The sequence below is a fragment of the Brienomyrus brachyistius genome, chromosome 1 (genome assembly GCF_023856365.1).
Source record: "Brienomyrus brachyistius isolate T26 chromosome 1, BBRACH_0.4, whole genome shotgun sequence".
NCBI classification, from domain to species: Eukaryota; Metazoa; Chordata; class Actinopteri; order Osteoglossiformes; family Mormyridae; genus Brienomyrus; species Brienomyrus brachyistius.
The window spans coordinates 27,160,663-27,183,182 of record NC_064533.1 but is presented as its reverse complement, the minus strand read 5'-3'; the positions used below and the strand labels follow the sequence as shown (position 1 = coordinate 27,183,182).

The following is a 22,520-nucleotide window of genomic DNA, read 5'->3' as shown; positions in this document are numbered from 1 at the left end:
CAGAGGTTTGCTAGGTCAGCGCCCTCTCAGAAAATGGCACCCTAGGCAGTTGCCTGTGTGGCCTAATGGGTCGACTGGCCCTACCTTCAGCAGCAACAGCAGGTGCAAAGCAATTATGTAGCATCTTGGTATCACATTCTCTTATTCCAGCTCAATATAGAGAGCCTATGTGAGCTTTAAAGGGTATTTAAATACTTTTCCCTCCACTGCAGAAAGGCCTTGACTTACTATCACTTAACAATGCTGATTTAAATAAAGTGTGAATTACATCAGTATTATTCATTGATTTCCAAGATTCATATTTCCTACACCTGGATGAGATGGTTGGGAAATCAGTGGGGGAAAACAGACCTGATGTTTAAAGCAAAACTACTAGGTTTAAATGACATTAAAACCCAGCTGACAAATGTGTGTTAGGGAGAGGAACCTAATACGTATGTTTATTACACAAGCATACAAGGTTATATTGTTTAAGGACATTACTGGTTCAGTTTGTAAATCTGGGCTAAATAAAAGAAAACAGATTTCTGGTTTCAGCATCGAATATCATGCTCAGTCATCTAAGAAGTCTCTTAAAGAAATGAATGCCTGACCTCAAAGAGTAAATATTTCATCTGTTGCAGACATCCCATTCATCTTGTATAATGACTCAATTCAATACAGAAACATGGACAGTCTATTTTAAGGCTCACAGTCATTATTATATCAATTCACCCGACTCCATATTTCCGCACTAAAGCATGAAAAAAACACATCGGCACAGGGAGAATACACGCCTTCCACATATAAAGCTGGGTGAATCAAACCCACAGGCCTTACATTTGATAACCACTAAACCATCCCTTCTTGCAGACTGTGATAAAATGATCTGAATTCCTTGTAATTAAAATGTCTTTATTTTAACTTCTGCATAAGAAATCTATGTTTGTAATGGTTGAGTCCAGTGTTACATTGAATGTTAAAATATTATAGAACATATTACCACAAAATATTACAAAAACTGACTCAAAACTTTGAAATAGTACGTACCATATTATTTATATTTTACATTTCTTTATTGTTCTTATTATTATGATTATTATTATTACTATTATTATCCTTTTCCAAGGTGTCTTTGATCCTCATAACCAGGTTGCCAAACCACAGATTGCCTGAAACACAGATCAAAAATCTCCCACAACTGGGACATTTGGTCCTGCCACACTTACAGCCAATTTTTTGCTGGTACATCAAAGGTACCTGCTATGTCCTACCTGATTAAAGCACAGCAGGTCTCTCCACCTTAACTTCACCTTTTCGATTCATTCATCTCCAATAATATTAGCAACATATGTCTCCAACACAGTACCGTGCTCCATCTGTGCTTTATTTATTTTCATTCCACCTATCATTCAAACGAAGAGTATATTTACATTTTTAGTTTTATGTAATGGTTAAAACGTGATACAAGGTGGGCATGTGTGTCAAATATGCAGCTGAACTGGGGTGATATTAATTGTCCTTGTATACTATTTTTAAAAAGTTAAAATGCCACTGTTTTTAAAATCAAGTAGTGATTAAGATCATTGCAATAATATGTTTCTTATAACTGCTCTTTATATTAATATACTTGCAACTGTCATGTCACATTAATGCCAGGATAATATAACACTATCTAGCAAGCTCAATGGACAAGATAAATTTACCTAAAATATAAATAAAAGCTGGCTAATGTGCTAAAAAATGTTCTGCATTAAATCACTATTTATGTATGTTGGCAGTGAGTATATTTTTAAAATATGGTTATTTCAAATCTACTGCGGATTTTATCGTTAAACAATTCTACTTTAGTTTTCTAGCTCACTAATGGAGGCTTAAATTACTCAGAAACTGCTCTGCAATGTGCTCTCCTTTCACTTTTGAACAAACGTTTTTGTGTTCATCAGATAAAGAGATATATTTATTTTCTCTTTTTAAAGTAAACTTCCAGCTAAAGGAAGTGGGATTTCAGGAGAGTTTATCATACCATTTCATTACCAATGAGGTATGAAAGATAAATAGAAAATTTACGTTTGGCCATGTATCCAACATCACATTATATGTAGTATGTATCACATAGTACATAATGTGGAAACATCACATTATATGTAGTATGTATCACATAGTACATAATGTGGAAACATCACAGGAGCCCATTACAGTTAACCAAGTATTCTTTATACTACCAAGAGTAATTTATCATTAGAACAGAAGAATATGGAGATCATTGATGGGCTTTAGTAGAAAGTTTATCAAGCATGGATCCTTAATTGCAAAATTTTTGACATTCAAAACATAACATAGCATAAAATAGATATGATAATTTGGGTAGCATGCCCAGAAAACAAGTGGTCAGCCTTTCTAAAAAGTAGAGGTTATTTGCAGACGTATGCATAATAAAACACATTTTAACTCCTGCTCATGTATAGGTGCAACATTGTTGACAAAATAAATATTAAAAACAGCAGCAACCTAAACCTGAAATGTGCGGGGCATGTATGTAGAAGATGTGACTGGTCTATCGTTTTCGGAAGTGACATATTTCTCGAGCACTTATTTTGTATTTGAGGCCAAACGTGCAACCTTTACGATGCCATTTGCACCCTGCTGGCTGGACTGGATATTAGAGAAACCCCCGATGGAGACCAACCTCCCTGCCAGCTTTCTGACGGTTTCTCCTGCAGCATTCTGCTCTGCCATGTGGAGTCCCAGATGTAGGAAATGAAATAATCCACGCTTATACAGTCACGAAAGTGCCCATCTGTTCCATGGAAATACTAAGCCTTAAAACCATAGTCCTAGGCTCACTTTTCTTATGGCATTTCACAGCCTCTGTCATATGTGTCGAAATCCATTCTACACACCAGGGTTCACACAGGATATACCAGACGAAATTTAAGCACTTTTAATGGTTTATTTGAAAAGCAGGGCTGAATTTTTCAGCATACTTAGTTTAGAAAGATTCATTCACAGACAAATATAGAAATGTACTACATATCTTGCTTATGGTATTTAAATATAAGACAGTGGGTTAGTATTCAGAGAAATCTGTTATAATTGAACATTTACAAGCTCTTTGGTAAAAGTTTTGTGACAGGAGTAAGATATTTGTAAGACATTTCTAAACTTTATTGTAAGTAAACCCTTTTATTTAGTAATATATTATCAAATGATTACAGTTTATTCATAGTCAAATCTTAAATGACAAGTCTTTGCACTTCCTCTGTAACTACCTGCTGCATAAGGCCCTTATTTTGCTTTCTACACTGTTAAAGGTAAATTAGAGCAGCTGATGTACTCATGTAAAGCCTGGACAAATATCACCCTGCTAAGGATGACAAACAAAACAGTGTCACCCAGTGAGGGGTAAAGAACAATAGGCTTATTGAATATGTAACTTCTAGAGGCTAATCTCAGGTGTGTATAAGGGAACTTACCAGATGTGCATCAGGGTTTCAGTGAGTTTACTGGAAATAAGATGAGAGAACATACATTAAGGAGTGTAATAATGAGCTACAGACAGGTGAATTGAATTAACAACCCTTGTCAACAGACTCTCCCTCATGAGAAGGAAAAGCCTCCCCACCATCTCAAAGATTATAAACTGTTATTCTAAACTAATGAAGTCAAATGCAGTCGAATAGGCCTCATTTAAATTACATTTATAGCAGTTAGCAGGCAAAAGCACTGAAACAGCAGTAAAAGCTTGTCTGACAGTTGACTTCATAGGAAGGTAAGACCTGAAGTAAAACTAAGCTAATGGACAGCAGAACAGAATAACCCTCTCGCATCCCGCTTTGGCAACTCCTGCTTCTCATTTTTCTTTTAAATATCTGTTCTAGGAGCTTCACTGCTCTATGAAGTCGCCAGGGTGTGTAGACAATTCCAGACAGATCAGTGAAATAATACTGGTATAAGTATGGCTGTGGACATTTACAGACACAGAATCTGTCAATAGTGCAATTTTATACAATGGTGCTATCCAAAAGCTTTCATAAAAAAAGTATGAAAGCAAGGACTATGCAGACAGTACCAAAAAATCTTTGGAAAGACACTGATACATGCTTGTTTATTGTCATATTTTTTTCCACATCATAGAGGTTAAAACTTTGTGACCACCACCCTCAGATGCAGGGAACTTTGCTGTACGAATGTTAACTGTGAAGATATCAAGCCCAGATAGTGGCCATTAATATGGCATGCAATATTATTTTATTTGAACTGAATAATTTATACTTTACTGATCACCTAACTGTCAAACTTTAAATGAATAAAACCAACTAATATTCAATGTGTCATGAGTAAAATTATTCCACCCATAGCTTTCTTTTAATTATTTTCTAAAGCATGTGCCATAGAACTATTTTAAAATTAGCACTTACTCTAGGAAATTTGAGTGATTTTTTTTGTCTTGACCGAAATCTCCTAACTGGGGCATCCAAAGCTACTAATATAATTTCAATATCCTTTAAACAGATGTCCCCTCTGCGGTGTCTGTTCCATTGTCACATGGCCAAAGTTGCCAGCAGGGAAGAAGCCAGTCCAATCCAGAAGCTAAATGAGACACTGAGAGTCAATCTGTTTTTTTCAGCGCTGTCGGGCTTTTCCCCGAGTCGTATCCGGAGGCATGCTGCTCGCCGCTCCTCCACGAGGCTTCGGGATCACACTCTGGTGGGCCTCGCTGACCTCCTGGCTCCCTTCCCCCGTTTCGGAAGCCCACAGCTGCTTATGAGATACGACCAGCTGTTGTCGGCCCACCGATTATTTCCATCAGGCGAAGGTCCCCCTCACTGCCCACGTGCACCCCGTGAAGATTTCTCAAAGCATGGCGGCAGCAATTGCTAAAGGGACTTACAAGACTCCTAAGTACATAGAAAACCAACCAAACAGTCAGTGAAAATTAAAGGAATTAATTTCTTTCTCGGTGAAACTACTGCAATTTCAGGATTCCCTCCCCATCTTATTTTGATCATTGTTTACACAGAAGTAGGCCTGTATAATTAGGAAAGCCTAATCTCATCATTATTTCTCTCCCCATATGCCCCCTTCCAGGCACAGAGGAATCTCTTGAGATCTATTATCAGCTGACGACAAGTCCACACAACTATTTATCTCACTGCTTATCCATCTCCAATAGTTAGGAGCGTATTTGATCTTACCGTCCGCGCACATTCTGTGTGCTTTTTGATCGAATGACTGCTGTGAAATAATGATACCTGCTGTAGTTTTTACAGATTTGCTCAGGAAAAACGTAAACAAGGTTACAGGCAATGATGTAAAAACAGAGGATAACATGTTCATTTAATGCTCGAAAGAATATATCATAGTAGCAGTTTATATCGCAATATAACTGAAAACGACATATGGCAGGATGGGTAGTAAATATGTCTTTTGGGGGACAGTTATACAGGACAGCAGGTTTAACCAAATTAAAGGAATATATTACAGGAAAAAATAATGATGAAAATGATGAGGATCCCCTTAAGGAAAGCCAAGTAAATGTAGTGTGAAAAACACACACAGTGTATCTCTAAAGATCTCACTAGGCATGCAGACGTGGACAAATTTGTTGGTACCCTTCCACAAAAAACAAAAAGACACAGCTATCTCCGAAATAACTTGAAGTTTAATGGCATCCCTTATTGTTTATTCCATATTTAACACAAATTGGACTTTGCTTTTCATTATTGATTCATTTGAATATTTTATATAATTAAGCAAATGAAAATGGCACGGGGGGCGGCATGGTGGTGCAGTGGTTAGCACTGTTGCCTCACACCTCTGGGACCCGGGTTCGAGTCTCCGCCTGGGTTACATGTGTGTGGAGTTTGCATGTTCTCCCCATGTCGTCGTGGGGTTTCCTCCGGGTACTCCGGTTTCCCCCCACAGTCCAAAAACATGCTGAGGCTAATTGGAGTCGCTAAATTGCCCGTAGGAGTGCATGGTGTGTGACTGTGTCCTGCGATGGGCTGGCCCCTAGTCCTGGGTTGTTCCCTGCCTCATGCCCATTGCTTCCGGGATAGGCTCCGGACGCCCCGCAACCCAGTAGGATAAGTGGTTTGGAAAATGGATGGATGGAAAACGGCACGGACAAAAAATATGATACCCTTAATTTAACATTTTGTGGCACCACCTTTTGCAGCAATCACTGCCATCATGTGATCTCTGTACTTCACAATGAGACTCTGCATTTGCCAGCAGGTAGTTTGGCTCACTCTTCCGGAGCAAAGGGTGGCATCTCCACACTGCGATTTTCACATCTTTCACTAGATGTTCAATGGGATTAAGATCTAGGCTCATGGAGGCCATTTAAGAAAAGTCCAATGTTTTTTTCTTATTCAGCCATTCTTGAGTGTTTTAGCTGTTTTGGGTCATTATGTCCTGTTGGGGGACCCATGACCTGCGACTGGGGCTGAGCTTTCTGACACTGGGCAGTATGTTTCGCTCCAGGATGGCTTGGTAGTCTTGAGACTTCATTGTGTCCTGCACAGACTCAAGGTTCCCTCTGCCAGATGCAGCAAAGCAGCCCAAACCAAAACCAAGCCCCCTCCATGTGTCACAGTAGGTATGGTGTTCATTTCCTTTACAGCTTCTGTAAACATAGAGCTGATGTGACTGGCCCAAAAGTTCCAGTTTTGTGTCATCAGTAGAAAGGACATTCTCCCAGGACCTGTCAACATGCATTTTGGCAAATTGTGTTTTTCTGCCAATATTGGTGCCCTCCTGGGTCTTCTTCCATGGAGCCCATTATTGTTCAAAATGTGACGGATGGTGCGATCAGAAGGTGACGCACCTTGACCTTGGAGCTCAGCTTGAATGGTTTTGGATGGTTTCCTTGGCTCTTATTCTACCATCCACACTATCCTTCTGATCAACCTGGGGTTGCATTTCCTCTTGTGTCCACGTCCTGGGAGGTTGGCTACAGTCCCATGAACCTTATACTTTTTAATAATATTGGCAACTATGGGGGGGTGGCATGGTGGTGCAGTGGTTAGCACTGTTGCCTCACACCTCTGGGACCCGGGTTCGAGTCTCCGCCTGGGTCATATGTGTGTGGAGTTTGCATGTTCTCCCCATGTCGTCGTGGGGTTTCCTCCAGGTACTCCGGTTTCCCCCCACAGTCCAAAAAACATGCTGAGGCTAATTGGACTTGCTAAATTGCCCATAGGTGTACATGTGTGAGTGACTGGTATGTGAGTGTGCCCTGCGATGGGCTGGCCCCCCATCCTGGGTTGTTCCCTGCCTCGTGCCCATTGCTTCCGGGATAGGCTCCGGACCGCCCGCGACCCAGTAGGATAAGTGGTTTGGAAAATGGATGGATGGATGGATGGCAACTATGGTCACAGGAACATGGAGCTGCTTGGTGATGGACTTATAGCCTTTACCTTTAACACTGTTATCGATAATCTTCTTTCTGAGCTCCTCAGACAGCTCTCTCCTTTGCTTCCTCTGGTCCATGTTCAGTGTGTCAAACATCCGGTTCCCTCAAAAAAAGCCTATGAGGAAAGTGAATAGGTTTCAAAAAATCCAGGAAAACAGCGTCTGTGGTTAAAATGAGTATTAAAAAGCCTTCACATTTTGTTGTACGAGATAAATCCTTTGTTACTGGTTGACAACATGAACATTGTGAATCACATGATCAGTTATGTCATTTAAATGTGAGCATCCAGGATTAATGTGTGTTGTGTGAAACCCAGCTCTGCATGTCTACATGGCTGTGTGACCTGGCTAGATACAAGCACCTTAAGTCCATTATGTTTCACAATATTCTATTTGGAGCAAACTGGATATCAGAAATGCAATAGTGTGCTTTCATGTGTTTTAATGTGTTATTTTAAATTATAATCCCAGATGACAAAAATAAATGTAACGACCTACATCCACAAAGTTTGTCATTCCATTATGAAATAGGAAACAGCATTTCTTTGACATAATCCTCCAAAAATTCCTGACATGGTTTATAAGGAACCCACTACTATCTCTGAGGTCTGGCCCATGCATCAGAATTTTTGAATATGCTTATGAGATATACTAGATTCCCCAAAGGATATTTTTATATATTTCCTGTTTGCTAGGCTTCCCCAAATTCCCTGTAGCAATTTGATGTTACCACTTTCTCTGGAACATTAAATGGAACCGATGTCATCTCCCTAAAAGCATTTATACATGCTATCTTTTCAGGTTGCACTCTTCCTGAACATATAGTTATTTCCTTGCTAGGCATATAGGTGCATATAATGCAGTCAGTATTGTGATTTCTAGTTTAATCATAAAAAAAAATTGCTGTTTTAGCATTGTGGTCTAATTTGAAAACTTGAGATTGAAATATTGTAAGAAGTCAACTAAGCAAACTTTTACATTTTGCGTCCAGAATCTTCTGAAGTGGGCATATAAAAGCAACTGCATTTTATTATTCTATTGCATCCAGATATGCTAAATAAATGCTGCAGATTAGAATGGTCACATGACCATTCTGTTGACCAATTTAACAACTTACTTGCAGAAAACTTGCGGCTCAGTTTGTAGTTACTGGGGAGGGATATGCAGGGGAGGAGGATAACAGGCAGACGAGGGCAGTGGCCATGACAATCCAGGGGAGGTGGACATGCTGGGGCAGTGTCCAGGGAAGATCATTGGGTGGAGGGATGTGTGGGGCATGTAGGAGAAGAGGATCAAGTTCCTCCTGTGCTCCACCTATGATGTCCTGCCATCGCCAGTTAACCTCCATCATTGGGGGCTGATTGAGAGCCCAGGGTGTGTGCTGTGTGGGAGACCAGCAAGCCTTGAACACATGCTGTCATCGTGTAAAGTTAGTCTGGCAGATGGCAAGTTCAGATGGAGGCGCGACCAGATATTGGCTGAGCTGGCCACAGGTCTGGAGGAGGAGAGAAGGAAGGCCCGCAACATCACAAGGTCAACAACGCCCAGCCTCATTAGGTTTGTTAAGGCAGGGGAGAGCTCTAATACAACATCAATGGCCACAGGAATTTTGACATCTGCCGTTGACTGGGACATGAGGGTTGACCTCGGGAAACAACTTAAGTTTCCAGAGGAGATAACAACTGCAACTCTCAGACCAGACATAGTCCTGTGGTCCAGAGCAACCAAACAAGTGGTTCTTCTGGAGCTAACTGTGCTGTGGGAGAACATAAGATTGTTGACATGCAGAGATATTCGTAGATTACAAAATGCAACTTTCAAACATGCTGGTTCCATCTTGTTTGATGAAGAGACCACTAAAGTGACTAGATCTAAAGCAGAGTAACAAGTCTCTAAAATTTAATCTCTTATCAGGGTTCTTACACACATTCTATATTAAAATGCCATATTTTTCCAGACTGTATGGGGGGTAGAGACAGTAAAAGTTGCCAAGAGGGGTGGAGGTTGGCGCCACCAGGAGTAACTGGCCATCTTGCCAGGGTCCACCACTGGCTTCCACTAGACAGCAATGCTTCTGCTGTTCGAAATGGTGAACAACTTTACACAATAGGCCTACTTTGCATTTTGCTTTCTGTTCATATTTGGGATACTTAGCCACTTAGCTGCGATATTTGGGTCTGTCAAGCTCAGCAGGTGAAAGCTTGCATTTCCCCACTTTGAGTTTCAAGGTGGCCTACATGAAGATTAATTAAGCACGTATGCCACAGAAACACCCCCAACGTCATCGTTTGGGATGTTGCTTTTTGATTTTCATCCTGTGCACATTCTGGTACTGACAAGCAGCTCAGACTGGTGATTCTGATGATCAACAAAAATCAATAAATAAATGCAGAATCCATAGCAGGTCTATTAGTTGCAATAGTCTGGAAATTTCTAAATATTTTACATTTTTTCCCTGTCTTGTCTAAAAATAACTTTATATGTATGTATCTATATTCATATTATTATTCAGAATGAGCTTTTTAAACAAACTCTATGAAGAGGAAGAACCACTAATACCCCCTGCTTTGGCTTAAAAATGATTCTGTAAACATAACTGAAGTACTCAATTTAATTCCACCGAAAATAAATATGCAACCTTAGTCAGTCAAAGCAAATGCTTTGCATCAGAAAAAAATACATTAGAGCACATGCCAATTAACAACAGCACAACAAAATCTAACAAGAATATCTTCTGTTCTCCAAGAACTTACTGATATCTTGTTGGACGGCTAGATGAACACTGCCTCGGTTCCCTAACCTCAGGGGCACCCCAGCCGTTCCATGTATTTGTTTAATTTTCACCACCAGCTCAATTAGTTAAATAGCTCAGTGAGGTATTGATTAGCCACACAAGGTGGGTGAGTGGTCAAGTAAAACAATATGCAGGTGTGTTGGATGGTTGTGGCAAATACTGGGATGACTCTAGGAGAGCTTTTGAAATGGCTAAGCTGACACACTTTGACAGGCATAGTATCAGGAACACAAAGATCATTTAAACATTTTATTTGACTGCTGAATGAAGTGTGCACAAAAATTCCAATGTCCTGAACAGGTAAAGATAATTACTCCAATTATCACAAACAGATAAATGGCTCTTAGCTCCATGAAAAAATAAACTTGCCTATAAGATTGTCTAAGGCCAGTAACGTTTAAAATAATTTATGGGCTTCGTATGTGTATATTCAATGCCGCCATGTTGATTGCAGATTAATATCTTCAAAAATCGATATATCCACCCATACATCCATTCATCCATCCATCCATCCATCACCACATATCCATACAGGGCTGTGGTGAGTCTGGAGTCTATCAGAGGAAGCAGAGGTAATGAAGCAGGACACTCACTAATTAAACCAAGATAACTTATTCCACCTTTGCACACAGGAGTGTGTGCACTTTTTATATCCAGTGTAACTTTAATGTTTTGACAGGCATACCCTCATGGAGCACTTTATTAGGAACACTATACTAATTCTGAGTAGGACCTCGTTTCGGGCTCGAAACAGCCTCTTTGTGGCATGGATTCCACAAGATGTTGGAAACATTCCTTTGAGATTCCGGTCCATGTTAACATGATTGTATCACACAATTTCTTGTCAGTTGTGCATCCCTGCTGCAAATCTCCCGTTCTGTCACATCCCGAAGGTCTGGATTCAGATCCGGTGACTGGGAAGGCCACTGAAGATCATTGAACTCCTTGTCACGTCCACGAAACCAGTTTGAAACAGATTTAGCTTTTTACATGGCGTATCATCATACTGGAAGCAGCCATTAGAAGACGGCCATGTGGCCATGAAGGGAGCACATGGTCAGCAACGATACTCGGATAGGCAGTGGCATTCAAGTGATGAACAACTGGTATTTTCAGGCTCAAAGGGTGCCAAGAAAACATTCCCCACACCATTACACCACCACCACCAGCCCGGACTGACGACACGAGGCTGGGTGGATCCATGAATGTTGACGCCAAATTCTGGCCAAGCCATCTGTGTGCCTCAGCACATTCGAGATTCATATGACCTAGCTATGTTTTTTGTGTCTTCCACTGACTGCTTTTGTTGAGCCCGTGCCCCATCTGTACTTTTCTGCTCAACACAGTTATATATAGAGGATACCATTGTGCTTATATTGCACAGCATAATCACTTTGACCATGTCACTTATGTATATATTATGTTTTTTATTTTATATTGTTATCTTTATATTTTACTCTTTTCCCACGTTCTTATTCTCATATTATGCACAGCTGCTTGGAAGTGACCAGGGTTACATTTCACTGTATGTTGTATGTGACAAATAAACGTCTTTAATCTCGAATCTTATCGGAGTTCCTTTAGCCTTTCTGTTAGCTTGAACCAGTCTGGCCATTCTTCTCTAACATTTCTTATCCATAATGCATTTCCGTCCACAGAGCAGCAGTTCACTGGATGTTGTTCGTCACACCATTCTGAGTAAACCAGAGACTATTGTGTGCAAAAACCCTAGATGTTCAGCAGTTACAGAAATACTCAAAACAGCTGTCTGGCACGAACAATCAAGCCACGGTCAAAATCACAGAGATCACATTCTTTCCCATTCTGGTGTCTGATGTGAACATTGACTGAAGCTCTTGACTTGTATCTGCATGATTTTATGCACTGTGCTGCTGCCACATGATTGGCTCATTAGATAACAGCATGAAAAAACAGGTGCATAGCTGTTCCCATTAAAGTGCTCAGTGAGTATACGTCCATATGCTTTTGTAGCTGGATACTGACAGACTAAAACACATACATTCAGCTGAATGAACTTCCTCAGGCTGCTCTACTATACAGAAGGACTTTTATTCCAGTTCTTCAGTATAACTTCTGCTGCATCCAGAGTGCTGTCTTGCTGCAAAAGGGGAAATATTTATGTGGGAAACTGTGGCATTAAAACAGAACAGCTATTCAAGATTAATATTCTGCCTAATACAAGTCTTGTAAATTGTATAATAAATATACCTTATGTCCTATTGGTTCATTTAATTCATTAATCATTATCATACTTTTGATAACTACAGAAACCATTTCAAAGTCATCATCCATTCATTCGTTCCTCAGCAATGTACAATGGACAAAATAAGGTCAAGGTTAGGGCTCTTCCTCAAGGACTCAATGGTGAAATCACTCTGCCGACTACGAAATTTGAATTGGTGATATTCTGATCGCGGGCAAAGAATCCTAACCCCAAGAGTGGGCGAAACTTATCCGAATAGTCAGGACAAATTCGCAAACTGCTGTGAAAAAAGTCAACAAGGACGCCATTTCCTTACAACTCTTTTGCAGGACATATTTCAGTCAGGTCGAGTGTTACCTTGATAAAGCACAGACGGATATATTTCTCAAACTGCCTCTTGGACGCTTCCCCACAAAATGCTGTTACAGGAATGGAAGCCAATTTCTAGATAAGAAAAGAGGATTTGTAAACATTTTGCATTACTAAAGCCAGTACCAAAGATAAAAATTACATAACAGGATACAAAAAAAATGCTATGTACCTTCTCACTGATCATCCACTTCACAAACTTATAGTCATATGCCTCGTCGTCGCCCATGTGTGACAAGTCTTGGTCTGTTTCCAAAGAAAGCAGAACGGAGTATTTATCACAAGCATTAAGGTATTCCAAAGAAAACAGAATGGAATATTTATCACAAGCATTAAGGTATTCCATTAAACGTTTCATGCACATTGCCCAAAGGACTATATTGGTAAAATGGATCTTCACAATTTCCCTGTAATATGTAAACAGCCTAGTGAAAGTAACAATTATCAAAACATTACCCATTTACAGCAACACAAAATACTTGTCCCAGAGCATCACCATGAACAGTAATGCATACTTTTAAATACTGAACAGCATGTTAACAGAGAGTTAAATGTGTTTTTAATAACAGTTTTTTCCTTTTCATGGCAATTGATCATGAGCTCCCTGCCAAAAACCCCTCAGTTCAATTCAGCTGCTCCTAATTATCCTGATTGTTTTTGCATGCCAGACATTCTAAATTAGTATTTACTGAGCAGTAAACAGAGAAGAACAAATATGAAAATATTCAGGGCTGAAAAACAGACACTCAAACTCATCACCCATGCAAACTGAAGAGCAAACTTCACTCACCCACATGAAACATTTTTGAGAAAATCAACTATTTAACATCTAATATTAATTTTCTTTGTTCTGACTCAAACACTTTCAACAAATTCATCATCCTCCATTTATGTTTACTAAATCAGCACTGGTATCGTTCTCAAATAAGCAGCATTTCTGTGACTTGGTGAATTCTGCAAAAATCACTCTTCAAATACTTCTATGTACTGTAACTGCACAACAAAGAGTTTATAATGCTGTCACATGCAACTTACAACTCAAAGATGTAATAGATTGCATTTTTTACACAAGAACTACAGCAATAAGTGAAAGAAAAACTTGTTACTGTAACGACAAATTGTCTTCATTTTGCGATATTTGGTAATTATTTCAATTCTGATTCTGCTAAGTGGGAAGTCAGTTGTTTCAGCTGTAAAACTCCTTTAATGATTCATGTATGATGATGATTATTATTATTGTTGTTGTTGTTTTTTTCATTATATCAAAACCAACTTCGAATCCCTTATTCAGGACAGCAATATTGTTACTACAAAGTATAATACTTTTCTATATGATAGCTATTTGTATCTGGAGCACTGATATTTTGCTTAGGCGACACAGCAAATCCAACACTGGAACACCATGGCCAATAAAAATGAATGCTTTGGGTATTGAAATATTAAAAATATGAATATTCAAATAAATCACTGAACAACGACCAAAAATTATTCATACTTAATGCAGTGATGTCCACAATCATGAAGTAGCCTCCCTCGGGGACGATGGGAGACATGCCTGCGGTCCTCAGGATGGCAGCCATGCGGTCTCTCTTTCCCTCCAGCTCCATGGCCAAAGAAGAAAAGTAACAGTCTGGGGTTCCCATGAGTTTAGATTCCCGGAGAAACCCCTGAGCCACTGCTTCCTACAGGGGAAATAGGATGCTTAGCGAATGAAAAATGACACTTCTTTAAAAGGGACAAGTCAATCATGGTTAAATTCTGATATACATGGGGTGCACATAACTGATACACAAGTACACATTCACCTTTAAGAACGATACATGTGACAATCGATTGTAAAAGCACAAATGTGTACTTATTTTATGTGCATTTGCGCTACTAAGACAAGAAAATACCTTGCATTTTAACCCGTATACCGCAAATGAAGTCGGGTTAGTATATGAAGACTAAAATACATTATATTTTTACATTATATTTTTTATATATGTAGCAGTGCAAATGCACATAAAATAAGTACACATTTGTGCTTTTACAAACAATCGATTGTCGTACATATCGTTCTTAAAGGTGAATGCGTACTTGCGTACCAGTTATGTGCACCCCTGGATATACAGTATAGAACCTTACAGTTCTACTTAGACTATTCAACACTTAATGCAACACCTACAACAAATATAAGAATATACCTGTAAAGGAGTTGGACAGGTGTACAGGGTATTCTGCATCACTGTTTGAAGGTGTTTAATCAAATGATCAGGGCCAATAGACCAACCGAGCTAGAAACAGAAAAATATATACAAATTAGTTCTGCTGCATATAGTTTCCTAATCATTTAAGGCAAAAAGTACAACAAACAAACAAGTAAGGTTAATTATGCTTGAGATTAATACTTATTATACCCATGTGATGGTAAAAATAACGAAGTTCCATAATAAACATTAAATGGACTATGGACCCCAGTTTAAATGGACTTCATGTTCGTTTACATACATTTAGCCCAGATCACCATAAGTCCGACAAGTTATCCAGCTAAGAAAGAAATCCTGCTTCATGATACAGGCCCCCAGTTGGATTTTCCAGGGTTCTAACTGACAGAGTTATAGACCAATAAAGAGCTGAATTCCCCCGAATTAGTTCCAGGTAAGCAGCGCCATGTTTGCCCCCAAGTCCCCAAGTGGCTTCAGAGGGCAAAATGTCAGCATCGGCCAGTTGTGAAAGAGCCCTCTGACAGAAACGGTTATATTTTGCGCTCGAAATATCACAGAAATAACATTTTAATGCAGATTTATTCCAGAAACACTACAGAATCCAAAGATACCCAATAAATCACTGTAGTCCGACAGATGGGACTCCAGTGTTAAACAGGTCAATGTTTTAGCGCCCTAGGTTTGTCTTTAAGAGTTTCAGAGCCAAAAACCAAACCAAAGCTAAATTCATATAGTAAAAGTTAGCTGTCAGCAGTTATTGTTAGCTTCTGCAAATTGTTTTTTATGGTTTATTGATTTAGCGGCATCAAATGAAACTTTGGAGTTAGCTTTGATAACCACTAATCCGCTACCTTTCCGGTTAGCTGTGCCCAGTATCGTTCATGACACCGTAAAACTGTTTTAGTGAAAGTTATACCCTCCACCCCCCGAGCTCAGCAATTTCATCACAAGATTTCAAAATACCAGACCTGTACAGCAAACAAAAATGTTTTTTTAAAACACTGTATACCACAGTATAATGTACAGACAGTTTGAAAGTATGTAAAGGTCTGATGTCAACCCAGCTGAGTACCATGGTCCTTGCTATATGAGAACTGCATGTGCAAAACATGCAATATTCATATTAATATCACACATCACCCAGCCTTAAGAGAGGTGAACTTGACCCTAAAGATGAGCAGAATTTAAGTAGCCGTGTTAAATATACTCCATTCTTAATGCACATTCTTCCCCTGATGCATTTTTTCCATTAACCTCTGAGCATTGTAGGTTAATCTGTATTGATCTAGTTTTATACTAAAATGACTGATTGCAAAATTACCCAGAAGTGGGAATTTAACCTCTTCACAAAGACTGTCCTATAGCAGTGAGATCACCAGTATCTAACATACAATTACAGCAATAAGCACACTCATTCAGAACAGGTCATTCTGAGATAAGTGCTGTGCAGATTCTCCCAAAAATTCATGATACTAAGTCTAATATTTAATAGTTACTTCTAGTACTTACTAGTTACTTGTTTGACCCTGGCTGTGAATTAATTTCACAAAAGATCGTAGATTTCGTACTACATCCAGCTACGCTTTTTGTATACTTAATGATAAAGCAGAGGTGGCCAATCTTATCCGCAAAGGGCGGGTGTGGAAGCGGGTTTTTGGGGTAACCTTTAGGTCAGCTGTTCACACCCAGGTATGAGGACTCTTCAGCCAATCAGTCCTCTAATTAATAATATAATTAGGGAGTCGCAGCAAAAACCTCCACACACACCGGTCCTTTGCGGATAAGATATGCCACCCCTGTGATAAAGGATTTATTGATAAAACGCTAGAGGCAATCAAATTACTTTGCATTTCTCAGTGGGTCAGATGATCCCTTATAACAGCCTGATTACATCATGATTGTTGCTCGTTTGAGTTTACAATGTATCATTATCTACAGATAGTTCTGTGGTTCAATTATTCTCTAGGCCAGGGTCTTCAAACCTTGACCTCGATTCAAAATCCAGGCCATGTTTTCAGTTCTCCCAAGTAGTTAGTTTAATAATCACTGATTCTGATTGGCTACAGAGGCTTCACATCTGGTTCATAGTAAAGGAAGGCTGGAAAATCAGCAGTGCTCTACCTTTTTTTAATAGTATACCATTGTGAAAATGTAGGCAGATGTGTCTAAAGGTTCTTCTAAGGATACAGAGCAAAAAGCCTTTTGTTGTCTCTTAGGTCTCTATGAGATTTGTTTATACTGTCTCATGTGCGACTGATGTGTGAATGTGCCCTGTGATGGGCTGGCCCCCCATCCTGGGTTGTTCCCTGCCTCATGCCCATTGCTTCCGGGATAGGCTCCGGACCCCCCGCGACCCAGTAGGATAAGCGGTTTGGAAAATGAATGGATGGATGGATGGATGTCTCATGTGCCTGTGTGTCCCATGGAATTGGGGCAAAGAGAGAATTTCCCCATGAGGATGAATAAATGATCACTATTGTAACATATTATTCTACTTATTCAATTCTGTGTTTTGCATGCATCTATATATTACATTATCAACCATATCTAATAAACACATAACCACAAATCCCTGTCTTCCCTGAAGCCAAAAATGCTTTTATGCAAATATGCTAAATTTTCCGCACTAACCTTCCATCCAGTGACACTGAAGGTCTTCCCAGCACTGCCAATCGTAACTGTTCTGTCCCACATCCCAGGCAGAGTAGCTGTCAATATAGAAGGGCAGATGAACCGTTACATATCCTGAGACAGGAAGAGAAAAGCTGTAGTGTAGGTATACGTCAAAGCATAAAAAATACCTATTTTTGTGTGGGTGTGGCCCTTGTACACCAGCCATTCATAGACTTCATCGCTGAAGCACAGTGTGTCATACTTGATGCACAAATCACTGATCATATGGAGCTCTTCTTTAGTGAATACCTAACAGAGAGAGAGGGGGGGCTGAAAGACTAACAAAAAAATGCCCATATATTTTTATAATTTCCTCATATATGCTAAAAAAATTAAAGGGACACTTTTTAATCAGAGTATAGCATCAAGTCAATTAAACTTCTGGGATATTGATCTGGTCGGTTAAGTAGCGGAGGGTGTTGTTAATCAGTTTTTTGTTAATCAGTTTCAGCTGCTTTGGTGTTAATGAAATTAACAACAGGCGAACTAGAGGGGCAACAATGAGACGACCCTCAAAACAGGAATGGGCTATCAGGTGGAAGTCACTGTCATTTTTCTCTCGTCATCTTTTCTGGCTGTTTTTTCACTAGTTTTGCATTTGGCGACGGTCAGTGTCACTACTGGTAGCCTGAGGCGATACCTGTACTCTACAGAGGTGTCACAGGTAGTCCAGCTCGTCCAGGATGGCGCATCAACACGATTTTGAGTTGCTGCAATGAATTTTTCACTTTGATTTTCGGGGTGTCTTTGAATTCAGTCCTCTGTACATTGATAAATTTCATTTCCATCGAACGGCATCATTTCGTCCCTAACACATTACCCAGTTCGTATCAGTAAAGATACAAGAAGTGTTTTTTTTTCCCCATTGAGATCTGATGTGTTCTCAAAGTGTTCCTTTAATTTTTTTTGAGCAGTGTACTTTCTGTAATTATCAGTATTGTACTGTTTGTCTTTACTGATCACTACATTAAAGACAAACATGAAGAATAACATAGTCACCAATTCAACTGAAAAAATATCTTTACACAGTAAAGATCACATGAAATACATATGAACAGAAGAACAGAAACTGGACCTATAAGGATCGGACTGGACACATAAACCTAAACATGCAAGGCAAACAACAATTGTTAAATTAGCTTTGCAATGGAAATCATGAATATGTTCCTTACCGTCAAAGTGTAAAAGTTACGTAATATTCACATGTCTCAGCAGTGAAGTGGCATAAACCAAATACTGTTCACTCACCTTCCCAATAGGATTGTTAGGGGTATTGATTATGATGGCCTTAGTCTTGGAGTTAAATTTGCTTTCTAGTTCATCCGGATCCAGCACCCAGTGCGCGCTGCTGATGTTTGCTTCGTTTTCTGAGTTCTGAACAGTGGAGAAACACACTTGGAGCTGCAGGCTGTGTCCAGTTTACACTTATGGCATAAATGTACAAACATTAATCATACTTACTAGTCTTAAAGGTACTAGAACAGGTATCCCTCCGGCCATTCGCACCATAGGTACGTAGCAATCAAAGAAAGGCTCAATGATTATTACCTACAACAGAGAGATGCTGAGAAGAAAGTACAGGCAAATGATGTGACAATAAAAACCTGCAGCGTGATGCATCCCGAACCTCATCTCCTTCTTCTACAAGACCTTGTATGGCACTGAACAAAGAGCCATATCCTCCGATAGTGACCAAAATCTCACTAAAGGGGTTGATTTCACGGCCATACACCTTCCCGTAGACCTGAGACAGTGCTTTGACTAGAGATGGGTGTCCCTGAAAAAAAAAGACAAAAGAAAAACATAAATAAAAAATAATACAACAAATAATCTTGGTACATAAATCTGTATGAACAAACAGACTTAAAACTAAAAATACATGTGTCTGCAGTACCTAAGTAGTAAAATAAAATGTAAGGATTTAGTCTGAGAATAACAACTGAATTTCTTTAGCAGATGCTTCTATCCAAAGCGACATATTATTGAGAAGGCAGGGTCAGTCAGTCCCTGGAGCAACTGGGGTTGAGGGTCTTGCTCAGGGGCCCAATGGTAACATTCTTCCGACCCTGGGATATAAACCGGTGACCTTCCGATCACAGGTACAGCATCCTAACCTGCCGAGCCACCACCCCATAATTAACCTGACTATAAAATATCTCACACAGAAGCATAATATTCACTTCTTCGTGCTTATGTCCATCATACAGAAGCATCAGAATGACTCACTGGTATTACAGAAACAAATAATTTGAACTGAAGCAGCTTGGGCAGGATCTTACAAAGCCTCTGGTGTACTGATTCATCCTGTCGACTGCGGCTGCTTGTGCCAGACCTTCTTTTATATAGGAAGGCGGGGGGATATCAGGGTATCCCTGGCCCAAGTTCACAATGGAGGGGTCTGCTGCTACAGAAGTGAGGGCCACCCTGACAATGGATGAATGAGAGGAAAGACATGCAAATCCCCGGAATAATAACAGCAAACATCACTGAATAATCTGTTGTCAGCATTTTAAATGCTGGCTGAACTGATAATAAATTAACTTTATATCCATACAGTGCCATTCCACACATTGCTCTGCATTTATAAACACACTAAGCGCACTGTACACACAGAAAAAGAAATATAAATTATAAAACACCAGAAGAGATGTATAAAAACTCCTCAGGTTTGACCAGTAGGGGAACAAATAAAAAAAGGACCCCCCTCTAGGGGTCAACTGGCCGCCTGCCCCAAGGGTATACTAACCATACAGTATACAGTATAAACATGATGACATAATTACACTGCAGAAAAGGATATATCCCAGGATGGCAACACATATACAGTGTCAGAACGCGGCCAAAACTGCTTCTACACTCACCAAATGTTCTTATCCAAACCCTCAATTCTTTTCGAATTTTTATGCCTAAAAGATGCCATGTCCCGTTTAAAGGAATGCGTCTGCTGTCCGTAGGTGATCTAATACAAAACATAATAAATGAAATTAATAACCAAATATCAAAGTGAATATTCATTATGTTTTTACATTGCATACTTGTAACTTACTGGTAAAGGAGAAACTTGTAAATGTCCAGCTAAAGGTAAACGCAGTAGTGGGTATTTAGAACAGAAGCGTCTAAGTGCAGTGTTCCGCACAATGTTCATGTCTGCGAGATAGAAAATATTATTATGTGACTACATAAATGGAATCAACCAGTAAAAAATCTAAGTCAAGACTGAGATGCAATTTAAATTGAGTGTAGTTAATACTGCACGTGTGAGGAATACAGACTGGTATGTAACGCAATGACCTTATTTGTAGTGTTCTACTTGTAAAAAAGACAACGTAACAAAAACGTATGATTTTCGATTTCAGTATTAGTTTTAAGATAACATCAGAATGTTACACAGAACAGATTATCGTGTAATTAATTACGGTTATCGTGTAATTAATGACTTTTTAAGCTTTAAGTACTGAAATTGGATCGCAATCTAGCGCACCTTCCCGACTGTCTTCGAACGCGTGACCCACACCGGAAGAAGCAGCTTGGTATGTCCAGGAAATCAGGAAATGACATCACTGGGTCACGCGTACGAAAGTGGACCGCTGCCGTTCGCGTTTTCTTGTCGGACTGTTGTGTTGGTAGGGCGGATTTAAAATTATGCATGGAAGCCTATGTTATTTATTGCAATGCGGTAATAAATGATTTTAGACTTTAAAAAAGGAAAGTACCAACGCTCTGGTGTGTTGTCAAAATGTATAGTGTAGCAGGTATAAAGTGTACATCTTTATATTTTGTATTGTGGAGAGTTTCTAGATCACGGTTATTGTGATCATAAGCTGCACTGAAAACGTCCCAGGATTCTCCGAAATTGACCTAATTGAGAATCTGTTAAGCGGTAATTAGAAGCAAGTATGTATTATTAAGTGTCGTTACTCAGTTTTTACCACGGAGTACAGTAAGCTGTGGGATCGATAAATGTAAGATATTAAACGAAATTTTTACTTCACCTAAACATGACAAAGGCACAAAACCTACGTTATGGTCGTTAAATTTCAGCACTGCAATAGTTATCCTTACAATACCATTACACTTTTGTGCTTAACGAGTTGTCAAAAAACATGCAATGTCTTTCAAAGCAAACTGTTACTGCATGCAAAGCTTTTACTAGTATTTATATTATACATTATGAATGCATGTGTTTGTAGGACAATGATAATAGTCTACAGAGAATATTCACATACATTGAAGTCAACTATTATGAGGGACTTCATAGTCACTGAAAAGCAGTGTCAGTGTAAAGTCCCTATTTATTTGAACTATACATGGACAGGCAAAGTTATTGTATCCTTAAAAATACAATTGAATCAAGAAAATTTGATTTCACTGAATTTATTTTTCTTAAAACCCAATGACATTTAAAAGTCAAATTTACAGGAACCTCTTGTTGTAGTTTAATTAAACTGTTCTTAGATATCTGTTCAATGTCATTTAACATAATTTTCATTCTCAAGCGTATGGAATGGAAGAGCAGAAAGGACTGATACAATAGTTTCCTTTAAAAATGTCATAAATCTAAAACATATCTACTGGTAGGCTCCAGACATTGTAAATATATCAGGATAAATGCATGGAGGAAATATTGCAAACATCTGCTACATACTGTGATTAAGAGAATACGCCATAGGTTGGTCACATGCGGTTGTTAGGGGATAAAAGTGTAACAACAGTGCATATGTTTTGTGTGTGCATGTAAAGAGATTCAAATCAGGTTTACAATTTTATTACATAAAACAGCAAAATTTTGTGTCACTGTCTGGTGTGTGTATGCAAGTAAACTAAGAGTTGATGACCTGCTTCACTGTGGGAAAAT

The 22,520-nt window shown here is 39.2% G+C and overlaps 1 protein-coding gene across 3 annotated transcripts; it reads right to left on the bottom strand.

Moving 5' to 3' along the window:
- Positions 1 to 10,428: 10,428 nt before the first annotated feature.
- On the bottom strand, positions 10,429 to 21,294 carry LOC125744650 (kynurenine--oxoglutarate transaminase 3-like). Of its 3 annotated transcripts, XM_049016735.1 has the most exons (14): positions 21,147 to 21,261; positions 20,712 to 20,812; positions 20,527 to 20,624; positions 19,945 to 20,089; positions 19,293 to 19,442; positions 19,127 to 19,213; positions 18,914 to 19,039; positions 17,794 to 17,914; positions 17,624 to 17,700; positions 14,972 to 15,061; positions 14,281 to 14,467; positions 12,958 to 13,031; positions 12,774 to 12,860; positions 10,429 to 12,311 (listed from the first exon to the last, which is right to left on the bottom strand). In XM_049016735.1, the coding sequence occupies exons 2-14, from the start codon at positions 20,808 to 20,810 to the stop codon at positions 12,246 to 12,248; spliced, it is 1,407 nt and encodes a 468-aa protein (XP_048872692.1). In that variant the 5' UTR covers positions 20,811 to 20,812; positions 21,147 to 21,261; the 3' UTR covers positions 10,429 to 12,245. The 3 variants fall into 3 exon arrangements, with proteins under 3 accessions (XP_048872692.1, XP_048872870.1, XP_048872777.1); XM_049016913.1 differs by lacking the exon at positions 20,712 to 20,812 and having other exon boundaries at positions 21,147 to 21,294; XM_049016820.1 differs by lacking the exon at positions 21,147 to 21,261 and having other exon boundaries at positions 20,712 to 21,130.
- Between the last annotated feature and the right edge of the window lie 1,226 nt (positions 21,295 to 22,520).

Excerpts from the sequence above, each read along its gene's own strand:
- LOC125744650 (XM_049016735.1), bottom strand. The coding sequence starts at position 20,810 with ATGAACATTGTGCGGAACACTGCACTTAGACGCTTCTGTTCTAAATAC. Across the intron at positions 20,090-20,526 it reads GGTTTGGATAAGAACATTTG|GGTGGCCCTCACTTCTGTAG; the intron begins GTGAGTGTAGAA and ends ATCCATTGTCAG. Across the intron at positions 19,040-19,126 it reads TTCTAGTACCTTTAAGACTA|AACTCAGAAAACGAAGCAAA; the intron begins GTAAGTATGATT and ends TCCACTGTTCAG.